Consider the following 16,074-nt stretch of genomic DNA (forward strand, 5'->3'; position numbering starts at 1 on the left):
GATCTTAGAGCAGGATAAAATGTCGACACAACATCGTGGGCCAAAGGGCCTGTACTGTGCTGTAGTGTTCTATGTTCTATTAGGGGCATAGATAAGGTGAATCGTCACAGTCTTTTCCCCAGGGTAGGGCAGTCTAAAACAAGAGGGCAAAGGTTTAAAGCGTGAGGGGAAAGAGTTAAAGGGGAACTGAGGGGCAAGTTTTTCACCCAGAGGGTGGCGGGTATGTGGAATGAGCTGCCAGAGGAAGTGGTAGAGGCGGGTACAATCGCAATGTTTAAAAGACAGGCTTAGAAAGATATGGGCCAAACACAGGCAAATGGAACTAACTCTGGAAGGCACCTGGTCGGCATGGAGGAGTTGGGCTGAATGGCCTGTGTTCTGTGCTGTATAACTCTATGACTCTAGGACATTTGGCTCATAGCCTTCAATGCCTGGACGATTCAAGTGCCCCTCTAGACACTTCTTAACTGCTGTCAGTGACCCTGCTTCCACCGCTCCCTCAGGCAGTGTGTTCCAGGTATTCCCCACTCTCTGGGTGAGGAAGGTCCCCCTCAGATCCCCTTTAAATCTCCTCCCTCCGACCCGGCACCAACACTTGCCCTAACCTGAACACATCTTTTTCTCCCTCCATCAATCTCACACTAGTGTCATTCTGTTTATTTTGCTGTTTTTTTATGCACAATTTATGTTAATTTAAGTTGATGCTAACTTCTGTTTGTCCTCATCTTGTAACGTAATAAGCTGCTGCTGCATAATGCTAACTTTCATGGCATTTATACCCTGGGTGTGTGTGCCTGTGACAATAAACTTGAACTTGAACCTAAACCTTTGTCCTCTTATTTTATTTTTAATTACAGTTTTATTTGAGTTCAGGAAGGATGAGGGGGGATCCCATTGAAACCTACTGGATACTGAAAGGCCTGGATAGAGTGGATGTGGAGAGGATGTTCCCATCAGTGGGTGAGACCAGGATCCGAGGGCACAGCCTCAGAATAAAGGCATGTCCCTTTAGAACTGAGATGAGGAGGAATTTCTTCAGCCAGAGGGCGGTGAATCTGTGGAATGCATTGCCACAGACGGCTGTGGAGGCCAAGTCATTGGGTGTATTTAAGGCAGAGATTAGTAGGTTCTTGATTGGTAAGGGGGGGGGGGTCAAGGGTCACGGGGAGAAGGCAGGGGAATGGGGTTGAAGCACAATCAGCCGTGGTCAAATGGCGAAGCAGACTCGATGGGCCGAATGGCCTAATTCTGCTCCCGCGTCTTATTTACCTGTCTGCATTCCTGCCGACCCCCACTTAAGTATCAATCACACCTACATCCACATCCTCTGCCACCCTGCAGACATTTCCCCTCACCTTCCCACTGTTGGGTCAGTGAAGAAGCGGAGGGTGAGATGAGTTGTTAGTGGCAGCCCGGGTGAGGGAGGGTCCTGCTGTTAGAGTGAGGGGGGAGGTGGTGAGTGTTAGGCGAGACAGTCGGGGCTGGGGGTGGGGGGGTTTGTGAGGGGGAGTGGGGTGGTGAGCAGGTGACTCGACAGGGGTGGGGGCGCGGGCTGTACCTGCCAACCGGTACCCGGGGTCCACATCGTATCGGAAGGTCCACTGTACAGGCACACTCTGCTCCACTGCTTGGCGATGGGAGAGAAACAATCTGTCAGCACAAACAACAAACCCCCTCCCACAGAAATCCATGGAGCCCACCCCCCCAGCCCAGCCGGTTCCCGGGGCTGGGGCAGGCTCCAAGAGGCAGACAGGTGGGATGTAACCCTCACAGGATGGCAAGAGCTGGTACCCAGCACAACTGAACACCTCGACGTCCATCCCTGACAGACGGAGCTGCTTCTCTATAGTCCAGACTAGATGGGGGAGACCGCTGATTCGCTCCCCCCATCCCCTCCCTCTCCCCACAGCCATTTGTACATCAGATGGTGTCTCAGAACAACCCAGGAGATTTTCTTAATGACCTAATTTAATAGACCACATTTAAATTCCACAGCTGCTTCTGTGGGTTCCGAACTCATGCCACAGGTCATCAGTTCAACCCAAATTACATGGAATCATAGAAACTGAGAGCAGGGAGAGGCCACTCATAGAACATACAACATAGAACATACAACAGCACAGCACAGGAACAGGCCCTTTGGCCCACAATGTCTGTGCTGAACACGATGCCGAATTAAACTAAATCCCTTCTGCCTGCACATGATCCACATCCCTCTGTTCCTTGCACACTCATGTGTCTGTCTAACAGCCTCTCAAACACCAGTATTGTATCTGCCTCCACCACCACCCCTGGCAGCCCGTTCCAGGCACCCACCGCTCTCTGTGTACAAAACTTGCCCCACACATCTCCTTTAAACTTTCCCCCTCTCACCTTAAATGCATGGCCTTTAGTATTTCTGTCCCAGGAGAAAGAGTCTGACTGTCTACTCTATTAAACTTCCATCAGGTCTCCCCTCAGCCTCCGCCACTCCAAAGAAAACAACCCAAGTTTGTCCAACCTCTCCTTATAGCTCGTGCCCTCTAATCCAGGCAGCATCCTGGTGAACCTCCTCTGCACCCTCTCCACAGTCTCCACATCCTTCCTGTAATGGCATGACCAGAACTGCGCACAATGCTCCAAGTGCGGCCTGACCAAAGTTTTATACAGCTGCAGTGTGACTTCCTAATTCTTATACTCAACGCCCCGACCAATGAAGGCAAGCGTGTTGTACGCCTTCTTTACCACCTTATGTGCTACTTTCAGGGAGCTGTGGACTTGGACCCCAAGAACCCTCTGTACATCAGTGCTGTTAAGGGTTCTGCCATTACCTGTCTACTTGCCCCTTACTTTAGACCTCCCAAAGTGCAGCACCTCACACTTACCCAGACTAAACTCCATCTGCCATTTCTCTGCCCATATCTGTAAATGATCCCACTGTATCCTTTGACGGCCGTCTACACTTTCCACAACTCCACCAAGCTTTGTGTCGTCTGCAAACTTACTAACCCGCCCTTCCACATCCTCATCCAAGTCATTTATATACAGTATATCACAAACAACTGGCCCCAGCACCAGTCCCTGTGGAACACTTACAACCCATAAAGCCTGGTTTACCATTCAATATGGACATGCCTGATCCTCCATTTCAATATCCACTCTCTCCTCATACCCCTGATGCCTTCTGTACCTCGAAATCTATAATCTATCCACCTCCTTCTTAAAGATAGTCAGACTCTCCTCCACAGCAACAAGCAATCTGCTGGAGGAACTCAGCGGGTCGAGCAGCATCTGTGGGAGGAAAGGAATTGTCGATGTTTCCAGTTGAAACCCTGGACCAGGACCAGAATCGTCAACAATTCCTTCCCTCCCCACAGATGCTGCTCGGCCCACTGAGTTCCTCCAGCAGATTGTGTGTTGCTGCAGATTTCTGTAGGCTCGTGTGTCTTCATAGTCCTTCGACAGCCCTCTGCGGGGGAGAGAATTCCACCGGGTCACCACCCTCTGGGTCAAGGCATTTCTCCTCAGTCCTGAATCTCTTGCCCCCTACCCTGACCCCACCCTGCTTCAAGACCCCGGAGACAGGGGGATCACCTGCCACTCTGTCAAGCCCAGTCAGAATTTTGCATGTTTCGGTTAGATCCCGTCTCCAGGTCCGGCAATGAAATACCTCTCCGCCCCTGTAGATCTGTCACCAACCCTGGGGGGAGGTGCATGAACCCTACGGATTGGGAACAGGAGAAGCCTATGATCCCCACAGTTCCGCCACCCAGTAAGATCTGACTGTACTTCAGCTCCATGTTCCCATCCACGCCCGGTAACCTACTCTCCTCCTTTATCAGAAATCTATTCACATCCGCCTCTGCAATATCCAGACTCCTCTTCCTCCCCCCTTTGAGGAAGACTCCCCACCCTCTGAGAGAAAAATGTATCAGGAGATAAAGGCTTTGAAGTCCCTTCCCTTCTACCAATACCGGAAGGGGTAGCGTTGGCAAGGAGGCATTTTGTATCCCAGCATGCTCTATGTACAATTACCCAAATGTCTTGTTTTTTGTGGCAGTTTTAACAGTTTTTGTTGTCTTTGCTTTCTTTGATATTTTACATTCACAAGGACAAAGGTCCCGAGGCCTGTCCTGAGAGGCACCTTGCTCACGAGAGGACTTCCACAGGAGGCCGACAAGGCCTGAAGCAAAGGCCCAGGCCTGCTGGTGGTGGTTACGTTCCCAGTTTCCACCCCCACTTCCCAGCGGCAGTCCCCGGCGTTTGTCCCATCCTCACTCACCGAGGGTCTTGACCCGGTTGCTGGGTTCACTGGGCAGGCTGGAGCCATGGGCGTTGACGGCCCGGATCACAAACTGATACCAAGTCCCGGATTCCAGCTCCTTGATCACCATGGACTCCGACTGGATTCGTTCCCCGAGCAGCATCCAAGCTTCATTTTGTGCAGACCTAGTGAGAGAGGTAAAAAAAAATCTCACCACGTCTGTGGTAAGTTCGTGTCACTACCAGCAACTGGGAGCAAAGGGAAGGAGAGAGATAGAGAGAGAGAGCGACAGAGAGAGACGGGGGGGGGGGGGGAGGGAAGGGGATAGAGAGGACAGAGAGGGAAGCGAGATAGAGAGGGGGAGAAACAGAGGGAAGGAGAGAAAGAGAGGGAGAGATGGAGAAAGGGAGAGAGGGAGGAGAGAGAGGGAAGGGAGTGTGTGTGTGTGTGAGAGAGAGAGCGAGACAGAGAGAGAGAGAGGCGTTAACATTTCAGGTTGAACATCTCTCAGCAGAACCTACTACTTTAGGCAGGATTAGTGACCATATGTTCTCCTGATGCAGTGGAGTCACAGAGACGTCCAGCACACTGAGTCTGTGCCGAACACCAACCACCCATTTCAATAAATCCCATTTTATTCCCCCCACATTCCCATCAGCCGCCTCCCCCCACAGATTCTACCCCTCACTCACACTCTGGGGGCAATTTACAGCGGCCGATTAACACGCCGACCCCGCACATCTTTGGGATGTGGGAGGAAACCGGAGCACCCGGGGGAAACCCACGGGGTCACAGGGAGAACGTGCAAACTCCACACAGACAGCACCGGAGGTCAGGATCGAACCTGGGTCTCTGGTGATGTGAGGCAGTGGCTCTGCTCTCTGCGCCACTGTGCTGCCATTGACTCTGGGATAATCACAACAGGCCAACCTCCCTGGTGCTGGAGATGAATTTTGATCTCTTGGGGATGGTCATTGACCTGAAAAGTTGACTCTTTCTCTCCACACAAATGCTGCCTGACCTGAGGAGCATTTCCTGAGGGGAGAATAAAATGGGATCAGTGTAGGATTAGTGTAAGTGGGTGGTTGCTGGTTGGCATGGATTCGATGGGCCGAAGGGCCTGTTTCTCTGCTGTATCTCTCTGTGACTCTACCACTTCGTTAAGAGAACATCTGGCAACTAATCCTGACTAAAATAATCGGTTCTGCCTCAAACGTTCTCTCTCTGACTCTGTCTCTCTGCTTCTCTCTCCACAGATGCTGCCTGACCTGCTGAGTTCTTCCAGCATCCCCAGATTTTACTTCAGCTTTGCAGCATCTGCAGGATTTTCCTTGTGGGCTTCACTAATGGGGCACGGAACTTGATTGGTTTAAAAACGGGTTGCTTCAGACTGGCCCCTGGTGACCACTTTAGTTGGTATCCACTGTGCTGGGAGTGGGGGTGTGTGGAGTGGCTTTTCCTCGAAGATATCAGCCTCAGTCCCGCAGCAGCTCCTGGGGTTCCCTGTTCGACTCTGCCCCTGCCCCATGGGAGCGTAAACAATCATGTCTCATAAGCCCCAGCAATAAGTTGACAGTAAATTCCAGCCCAATGTCAGAAGCAAAGCACAGTCTGAAATCCGGGGATTAAAAGATTAGAAAGACTTTATGAGATTTGCATTGTTTTGTAATGAGAATCCCAGATAACAGGGGCATCAGTAACACAGAAGGCAGGAATTGGAATTGGAATTGGTTTATTATTGCCACGTATACCAAGGTACAGTGAAAAACTTGTCTTGCATTCAGTCCACACAGGTCATTTCATTGCATCAGTCCATTGAGGCAGTACAAGGGAAAACAATAGCAGAATGCAGAATAAAGTGTCACAGTTACAGAGAAAGTGCAGTGCAGGCAGACAATAAAGTGCAAAGTCATAATGAGGTAGATTGTGAGGTCAAGAGTCCATCTTATCATACTAGGGGACCGTTCAATAGTCTTATAACAGTGGGATAGAAGCCGTCCTTGAGCCTGGTGGTACGTGCTTTCAGGCTTTTGTATCTTCTACCCCATGGGAGGGGGGGAGAAGAGAGAATGTCCAGGGTGGGAGGAGTCTTTGATTATGTTGGCTGCTTTACTGAGGCAGCGAGAGGGCTAGACAGAGTCCATGGAGGGGAGGCTGGCTTCCACACACTTCAGACGGTCTGGAGTCTCTGGGAGGCCGGACTGGCCAGGGACATCTCAAATGTATCTCCCAGCTCCTGTACCAGTTCTCTCCCCCACCAATGTTTATCGATGCATCATAGAAAGCATCCAATCCAGATGCATCACACTTGTTATAGCAACTGCTCCACCCGAGACCACAGGAAACTGCAGAAAGTTGTGGTCACGAAAACCAGCCTCCCCTCCATAGACTCTGTCTACACTTCTCACTGCCTCGGTAAAGCAGCCAACATAATCAAAGACCCCACCCACCCCGGACATTCTCTCTTCTCCCCCCTCCCATCGGGCAGAAGATACAAAAATTGATAAATTGGTTTATGACTGTCACAGGTACAGTGAAAAACTTTGTTTTGCATGCCATCCATACAGATCATTTCATCACATCAGTACATTGAGGTAGTACAAGGGAAAACAATAACAGGATGCAGAATAAAGCGTTACAGTTACAGGGAAAGTGCAGTGCGGGCGGACAATAAGGTGCAAGGTCATAATGAGGCCACTGAAAGCACGTACCACCAGGCTCAAGGACAGCTTCTATCCCGCTGTTATAAGACTATTGAACAGTTCCCTAGTACGATAAGATGGACTCTTAACCTCAGAATCTACCTCATTATAACCTTGCACCTTATTGTCTGCCTGCACTGCACTTTCTCTGTAACTGTAACACTTTATTCTGCATTCTGTTATTGTTTTCCCTTGTACTACCTCAATGCACTGAAGTGGTGAAATGATCTGTATGGATGGCATGCAAAACAGTTTTTCACCGTACCTCAGTACATGTGACAATAATAAACCAATTTATCAATTTAATTTTCTCCTTCCCCGACTGGTGTTCCAGGTCTTGTTCTGTTTACGCCTCCCTCAGACACCAGGCCTCACCAGCCTCTCTCAGACAGCACCACTGCCAGGGTAATCCAGCACAGAAACAGGCCCTTCAGCCCATCTGCTCCATGTCAACCAAGATTCCCACCTAAGCCAGTCCCATTTATCCATATTTGGCCCATATCCATCTAAACCTTTCCTATCCATGTACCTGTCCAAGTGCCTTTTAAACATTGTTAATGTACCTGCCTCAACCAGTTCCTCTGGCAGCTCGTTCCGTATACTGACCATCCTCTGGGGGAAAAAAGTTTCCCCTCAGGTTCCTATTAAATCTCTCCCCTCTCACCTTAAACCTGTGCCCTCTAGTTCTTGATTCCCCAACCCTGGGAAAAAGACTGTGCGCATTCACCCTATCTCTGCCCCTCATGATTTTATATATAAAATCACCCCTCATTCTCCTACGCTCCAGTGAATAAAGTCCCAACCTGCTCAACCTCTCTCCATAACTCAGACCCTCAGGTCCTGGCAACATCCTCGTAAATCTCCTCTGCATTCTTTCCAGTTTAATGGCATCTCTCCTATAGCAGGGTGACCAAACTGAACACAATGTTCCAAGTGTGGCCTCACCAACGTCCTGTACAACTGCAATATAAAATCCCAACTCCTATACTCAGTGCCCTGACTGATGAAGGCCGGCGTGCTAAATGCCTTCTTCACCACCCTGACTACCTGTGACACCACTTGTGTCGTTCAGTTTCCCTCAGCCAATCGTATCACAAACCTTCTCTGTTTCATTTCTAACCTCCATTCCGACGAAGGATCACCAACTGTAATGTTGACTCTCTCTCCCGCTCCCCCTCTCTATCTCTATATTTCTCCACAGATGCTGCCTGACCCACTGAGTGTTTTTTTAGGATTCCCATGCTTACGGCAGGTTTTGTTTCCAGTATCGTTTTTCTACAGCTCTGGTTCAACACACAGGGAAGCCCTGAGGTGAAGGAAGTCACCAGGTCCTTGTAAAACATTTTGGTGAACCAGAGAAGTTTTAATGGCAGTCTGACATTTTCAGTGACCTTAATGTTAAACCCAGAGTCTTAAATGGAAATTGGAACTCAAAGTAGGATTTGAACTTGCATTCTCTGAATTATGGTTCCAAGCCTCTGGAATACTGGTCCAACACACAACTACGGAAGCTGTGCAGTGAGCTGGCAGTGGTGGGGGAACTGGACAGTTACAACACACAGGGTTTGCAGTGTGGACACCTTCCCCCATCCTCGACTCCCCCACCCACTGAACCCCCTCCCACAGCCCAGGGACACCCTCCCCCATCACTGACCCTCCCTACTCATTGAATCCCCTCTCACAGCTCAGGGACTCTCCACATCACTAGATGCTGCACCTTCAGTGTGGGGCAGGACTGGTCACGAGACAGAATTCAACACAGTTGTCTCCTGACAGCCGTTCCCCCTCTCGAGGGTGTCAAAGACAGAAAGGGGAGAGCGAGCAGGGGGAGAGAGGAAGGGAGAGATAATGAGACAAAGAGGAAGGGAGGGAGAGAGGGGGAGAGGGGAGAGGGAGGAGGGATGGAGGAAGAGAGAGGGACAGGGAGAGAGAGAAAGGGTGATAGAGAGAGGGCTGAAGAGAGAGAGAAGGAGAAATTAGAGGGAGACCGAGAGAGAGAGAGAGAGTGAGACACGTAAAATCTAGGGAAAGGCAAGAGCTGAGTAGCAAAACCACAGGGAACTGGGGGAGAGAGTGAGAAAGGAGGAGGGAAGGGGAGAGAGAGAGACAAGGTAGGAAGAGAAAGGAGTGTGCACTACGCGCGGGTGATGTGACGGGCAGCTCACTGTTGTAATCTGATCTAATTCCATTACAGTGCTGGAGTGAGGGCTGTAGTTATCGGAGCACCACGCAATTCAACCTTCACATCACAAGCCAGGCGAGGCAGCCGAACAGCAGGCAGAAAAAAGTTGAAGGTGGTCTGTGTGTGGGGGCAGGGTGGAGTTCTCTGGAGACCAGCTCCTCTGACACTAATCTGTCAGCATCACTTAGTGTCTCCACGAGGCAAGTTCACAGGAAGAAAATGATCACAGATGGCAGAAGAATTAAACATTTAAGCATAATCTGATCTGGTGGAGATGAGGGGGCAGAAGGGAGGAGGGATCCACTGTCTCAGTCCAGGGCTGTGTCCACTGACCGCAGAGATCGAGGAGCCTGCAGTCCTGGGCATCCAGAGACACAGTTCTCCCCGAACCCCTCTCTCTCCAGAGCCATTCCTGCTAGAATCCCAATCTCCAGTCAGGAATTCTGTGGCCTGATCACTTTGTCCAAATGGGCAATCCATGCCCCGGCCACAGAAAATAGGTGGTGTTTTAGACAGTGTTGAAGGTTATGAAAAATTACAGGGGGATCTCGACCAGCTAGGTATGTGGGCTGAGGATTGGCAAGTGGCTTTCAATCCAGATAAATGTGAGGTGTTGCATTTTGGGAGATCAATCCAGAGTCGGACTTGTACAGTGAATGGTAGGGCCCTGGGGAGTGTTATGGAACAGGGGGACCTAGGAGTACAAGGGCATAGTTTGCTGAAAACGGCATCACAGGTAGATAGGATGGTGAAGAAGGTGTTTGTCACACTGGCCTTCATCAGTCAGGGCACTGAGTATGGGAGTTGGGAAGTTTCATTGCAGTTGTACAAGGCTTTGGTAAGGCTGCACTTGGAGTATTGTGCACAGTTGTGGTCACCCTGTTACAGGAAAGATGTTACTAAACGAGAAAGAGTGCAGAAAAAATTTACCAAGATGTTGCCTGGACTTGGGGGCCTGAGTTGCAAGGAGAGGTTGTGTAGACGAGGACTTTATTCCCTGGAACGCAGGAGATTGAGGGGTGACCTGACAGAGGTGTATAAGATCACGACGGGCCTGCACCACCGCCCCCCCCCCACCCACACCACCCACCAGCTTCCCATCAACACCCACTGACCGTAGTGTCCGGGGGGGTGGGGTGAAGTCTGAGGTGTCCTGTGCACTCTTGGCCCCCTACCTGGGGTCACTGGGGTGGGCCTGGCTGAACTGACTCATAAGAACATGAGAAATAGGAGAAGGAGTTGGCCATCTGGCCCGTCGAGCCTGCTCTGCCATTCAATAAGATCATGGCTGATCTGACCGTGGACTCAGATCCACCTACCTGCCTTGTCCCCATAACCCTTAATTCCCCTACTATGCTAAAATCTATCTAACTGTGTCTTAAATATATTTAATGAAGGAGCCTCTACTGCTTCCCTGGGCAGAGAATTCTACAGATTCACAACTCCCTGGGAAAAGCAGTTTCTCCTCATCTCCGTCCTAAATCTACTCCCCCGAATCTTGAGGCTATGTCCCCTGGTTCTAGTCTAATCTACCAGTGGAAACAACCTTCCTGCCTCTAATCTATCCCTTTCATAATTTTATGTTTCTGTAAGATCCCCTCTCATTCTTCTGAGTTCCAGTGGGTATAGTCCCAGGCGACTCAATCTCTCCTCATGGGCTAACCCCCTCGTCTCCGGAATCAACCTGGTGAACCTCCTCTGCACTGCCTCCAAAGCCAGTGTATCTTTCCTAAAGTATGGAGACCAGAACTGCACGCAGTACTCCAGGTGCGGCCTCACCAGTACCCTGTACAGTTGCAGCGTAACCTCCCTGCTCTTAAATTCATTCCCTCCAGCAATGAAGGCCAGCGTTCCATTTGCCTCTCACCCTGCTGACTCACCCTGAGGCCTTGTATCTCTGAGCCACAGAGACTCAAGTGATACAGGCCAAACACGGGCAAATGGGACCAGCTTAGACCGACACCTTGGTCGGCATGGACCAGTTGGGCCGAAGGGCCTGTTTCTATGCTGTGTGACTCTATGACCTTGCCCCCACCCTGCCCACTCTGCCCAGGACAGGTTCAGGGAGCCCAGGAGACCCTGACCCCAGTCCCTCAATGACTGTCCCAGGAGCCTCAGGACTTTCAGCAGGGCAGGCTTCACCTGGAAGAGATGACCCTCACCCATCATCTGCCCATCATCCCTCCCTCATCTGGTTCCACCTATCACCTTCCAGGTTCTGTCTCCACCCTCTTCCCCTCCCCTACCTGGGTCTACCTGCCCATCATCCCCCACCTTACCTGGTTCCACCTATCACCTATCTGCCCCTGTCTCACAAACCCCACCCCCCCCCCTCCTTCACCTCTTTATACAGGCTGCCTCCCCTCTGGTTAGTAAATTAGCAGATGACACTAAAATAGGTGGTGCCATTCACAGAGAAGATGGTTTTCGGGATTTGCAGAGGGACCTTGACCAGCTGGGTCAGTGGGCTGAGGAGTGGCAAATGGAGTTTAATTCGGATAAGTGCGAGGCGTTGCATTTTGGGAAGGGAAATGAGGGTACGACTTTCACAGTGAACGGTTGGGCCCTGGGGGTGTTGTAGAACAGACGGACCTAGGATTACAGGTACATGGTTCCCTGAGAGTGGCATCACAGGTAGTCAGGGTGATGAAGAAGGCGTTTGGTACGCTGGCCTTCATCAGTCAGGGCATTGAGTATAGGAGTTGGGGTGTTATATTGCAGTTGTACAAGACGTTGGTGAGGCCATATTTGGAATATTGTGTTCAGCTTTGGTCACCCTGCTACAGGAAAGATGACATTAAGCTGGAGAAAGTGCAGAGGAGATTTATGAGGATGTTGGTGGGACTCGAGGGACTAAGTTATGGAGAGAGGTTGGGCTGGCTGGGACTTGGGCAGGTTCACTGGAGCGTAGGAGAATGAGGGGCGATCTTATAGACGTGTATAAAATCATGAGGGGCATAGATAGGGTGAATGCACACAGTCTTTTCCCCAGGGTTGGGGAATCAAGATCTAGAGGACACAGGTTTAAGGTGAGAGGGGAAAGATTTAATAGGAAACTGAGGGGCAACTTTTTCACCCAGAGGGTGTTCCGTATATGGAACGAGCTGCCAGAGGAAGTGGTTGAGGCAGGTACATTGACAACGTTTAGAAGGCACTTAGACAGGCACATGGATGGGAAAGGTTCAGAGGGATATGGGCCAAACGTGGGCAAATGGGACTGGCTTAGATGGGAATCTTAGATGGTTCCCATTGGGCCGAAGGGCCTGCTTCCGTGCTGTATCACTCTACCACTCTCACTCCTGATGCAGGGTCTCGACCCGAAACACCAACCATTCCTCTGCCTCCACGGATGCTACTCGACCTGCTGAGTTTGATTCTTGCTCCGGATTCCAGCACCAGCTGCCACTTGCGTCTCCAGTGAAGACAACTCCTCCGGCGGACCCCACCAGGGCTTCCCTGCTCGCCGTGGGGAATTGGAAGGAAACCATTCCCTTTGGGATTGAGGATTGTTGCTTATTCCGAGCAGGAAGCGGGGGCAGGGAAGGGGGCTGTGTGTGGAGGTGAAAGGGGGCCTCTGTAAGCAGCAAGTGCTGTCTGCCTGAAGACCCCAGTGTGAGTGGAGTTCACCAGCAGTCTGTCCATTGTGCTCTCTTGCCTGGGGAACTCACACAGGGCTCTCTCTGTCAATGTCAGGGAGGCTTTACAAGGGCTCCAACTGCAGTCACTCGGTGCCGGAACAGACAATCCCCTCTCTCCCATTAATGTCACCAATATACAACTGTCGGGGTAGGAGAATGGGCTGTAATTGAGCAATGAAGGGCTGATTGTTCCTGACCCGAGACAGGACGAGAGGGAGCATAACCTTAAAATTACAGTCAGACAGCGAGGGTGATGTCAGGAGGCACGTGCCCACACAAAGTGGAGCGGAGAGTCGCCCACCCTCCCCCCAGGAAGCTGCCAAGGTGGAGGCCTTCGCAGCTCAGACTGATGGACTGTTGTCGGGTCATTCACTCATGGGACAAGGGTGTAGTTCATTCCCCACCTCCTCCCCACTGGGAAGGTGGGGGTGAACCGCTGTGGTCCTCAGAGAATCGTGGAGCTATAGAGAAGGGAAACAGGCCATTTGGCCCACCACGCCTTCTAGCACTTGGCTCTTCGTCTTTTCTATCTTGGCAATTCAAATGCCTCTCTGTACACTGAGAGTCATGGAGTTAGACAGCACAGAAACAGGCCCTTTGGCCTGACTGGTCCATGCTGAACAAAATTCCCATCTAAGATGTCTTTATTAGTCACACGAACATCGAAACACACATTGAAGTGTCGCCACACTTCTGGCACCAACATCGCATGCCCACAACTTCCTAACCCGTACGTCTTTGGAATGTGGGAGGAAACCGGAGCACCCGGAGGAAACCCACGCAGACACGGGGAGAACGTACAAACTCCTTACAGACAGCGGCCGGAATTGAATCCGGGTCACTGGTGCTGTAATAGTGTTACGCTAACTGCTACACTTGTCCGTGCTTGGCCCATATACCTCTAAACCTTTCCCATCATCAAAGATCCCCACCATCCGGGCCATGTCATCTTCTCGCAGCTCCCATCGGGTAGGAGGTACAGAAGCCTGAAGTCCCACACCACGAGGTTCAGGAACAGCTACTTCCCTTCAACTATTCAGTTCTCAAACCAACCAGCACAACCCTAATCACTGCAGTTTAGCAACACCATGACCACTTTGATCATTTTGCACTATAATGGACCTTGTTTTTTGTTCTAATTGTGTAAACATTGTGCATTTATGTTTAATGTATATTTTTCCTGTGAATGCTGCTTATCTGATGCTCTGTGCCTGTGATGCTGCTGCAAGTAAGTTTTTCATTGCACCTGTGCACACATGGACTTGTGCATCTGACAATAAACTCGACTTTGACTTTCACTTTCTTATCCATGTACCTGTCCAAGTGTCCGTTAAATGTCCCTGCCTCAACCACTTCCTCTGGCAGCTCGTTCCATATACCCACCACCCTCTGCGTGAAAAAGTTGCCCCTCAGGTTCCTATTAAATCTCTCCCCGCTCACCTTAAACCTGTGCCCTCTAGTTCTTGATTCCCCAAACCAAGGAAAAAGACTGAGTGCATTCACCCTATCTCTGCCCCTCATAATTTTATACACCTCTCATTCTCCTACACTCCAGGGAATAAAGTCCCATGCTGTCAGTGACTCTGCTTCCACCACTCTCTTGGGCAGTGTGTTCCAGGTACTCACCACTCCCTGGGTGAGGAAGGTCCCCCCCAGATCCCCTTTAGAGACACAGGTAGACAGGGTGGTGAAGAAGGCTTTTGGCAAACTGACTTTCATCGGTCAGGGCACTGAGTACAAGAGTTGGGACATCACGTTAGAGCTGTACAAGATGTAAGGCTACATTTGGATACTGGTCACCCTGCTGTAGGAAGGATGTCATTAAACTGAAGAAGGTGCAAAAAAAGATTTACAAGGACGTTACGAGGTCTGGAGCATTTGAGTTGTAAGGAGAGGCTGGACAGGCTGGGACTGCTTTCTCTGGAGTGAAGGAGGCTGAGAGGTGACCTTATAGAGATTTACAAAACCATCAGCGGCCTAGATTAGGTGAATGGTCACAGCCTTTTCCCTAGGGTAGAGGAATCAAAAAGTAGAGGACACAGGTTTAAGGTGAGAGGGGATCTGAGGGGCAGGTTTTTCACCCAGTGGGTGTATGGAACAAGCTGCCAGTGGAGGTGTACAATTACATTTAAGAGATATTTGGACAGTTAGGTGGATAGGAAAGGTTTAGAGGGATATAGGCCAAACACAGTCAAAAGGAACTAGCTTAGTTAGCCAACTGGGTTAGCATGGACAAGTTGGGCCGAATGGCCTGTTTTCAGTGCTGCATAACTCTCTGACTCTAAATCCCTTACCTATTCTCCTAAATCTAGGTCCTCTAATTTTATCTCCCTCTGACATGGGGAGAAGTTTCCTGCAGTCCTTCTGCTCCCCCAGTGGTGTTGGGGAGGGTTCCAGGATCTGGACCCAGTGACGGTGAAGGAACAGTGATATCTTTCCAAATCAGGCTGGCATGGGACCTGGAGGGTGGGGGTCCCCTGTGTCCTCTCCCCTTGTCCTTCCTGATGGTAAAGGCCTCAGGTCAAGGGTAAAGGATGTGACCATTGTTGCTCCTGGGGCCAAGGCAGCAGTGGTGTGGTTGAAAGACGGGAGGGGCTCCACCCTCAGTCCAGTCCCCAGGACCCCCGTCCTCTGCCCCACACTCACCGGCTGAATTCCACCGTGTAATACCGGAGCGGAGAACTCCCCGCACTCCTCCCCGGCTTCCACGAAAGCGCCACCTCCGAGTCAGACATAGCAGCAGCCTCTGGTCTAGACGGGGCGTCTGGGGGCAAGCACCGGTCTGCAAAAACACAATGGCCAGACAGCTCATCACCGAGACAGCTGGAGACCCAGACACTCAGATACAACTCTCCCTGACCACGTGCCACAGAACACAGAAGATAGAATATAGAACACAAGAGCATAGAACATAGAACATAGGACATAGAACACAGAACATAGAACTTAAAACACACAACATAGAACAGTACAGCACAGGAACAGGCCCTTCGGTCCACAATGTTGTGCCGAACTAATTAAGCTCATGACACCTAATCCCTTCTGCCTAAACAATGTCCCTCCATTCTCTGCACATTCATGTACCTATCTAACAGCCTCTTAAATACCCCTATCGTATCTGCCTCCACCACCACCCCTGGCAGCGCATTTCAGGAACCCACCACTCTCTGTGTAAAAATCTTGCCCCGCACATCTCCTTTGAACTTTCCCCCTCTCACCTTAAATGGATGCCCTCTAGTATTAGGCATTTTGATCCTGGGAAACAGATACCGGCTGTCTACTCTATCTGTGCCTCTCCTGACTTTATAA

General features: G+C 50.6%; 1 protein-coding gene across 6 annotated transcripts in view; it reads right to left on the reverse strand.

The window, feature by feature from the left end:
- Positions 1-16,074, reverse strand: part of LOC127572360 (pikachurin) — a 75,451-nt gene that overhangs the window by 43,629 nt on the left and 15,748 nt on the right. For 4 of the 6 annotated variants that reach the window (XM_052019528.1, XM_052019530.1, XM_052019527.1 and 1 more), the window contains 3 exons: positions 15,412-15,547; positions 4,262-4,428; positions 1,559-1,627 (listed from right to left, as the gene is read on the reverse strand). In XM_052019528.1, coding sequence (XP_051875488.1) covers positions 1,559-1,627; positions 4,262-4,428; positions 15,412-15,547 — 372 coding nt within the window. The remainder of the gene's footprint in view (positions 1-1,558; positions 1,628-4,261; positions 4,429-15,411; positions 15,548-16,074) is intronic. The other 2 variants (XM_052019526.1, XM_052019529.1) reach the window with 2 other exon arrangements.

Source organism: Pristis pectinata, chromosome 7 (genome assembly GCF_009764475.1).
Source record: "Pristis pectinata isolate sPriPec2 chromosome 7, sPriPec2.1.pri, whole genome shotgun sequence".
NCBI lineage: Eukaryota > Metazoa > Chordata > Chondrichthyes > Rhinopristiformes > Pristidae > Pristis > Pristis pectinata.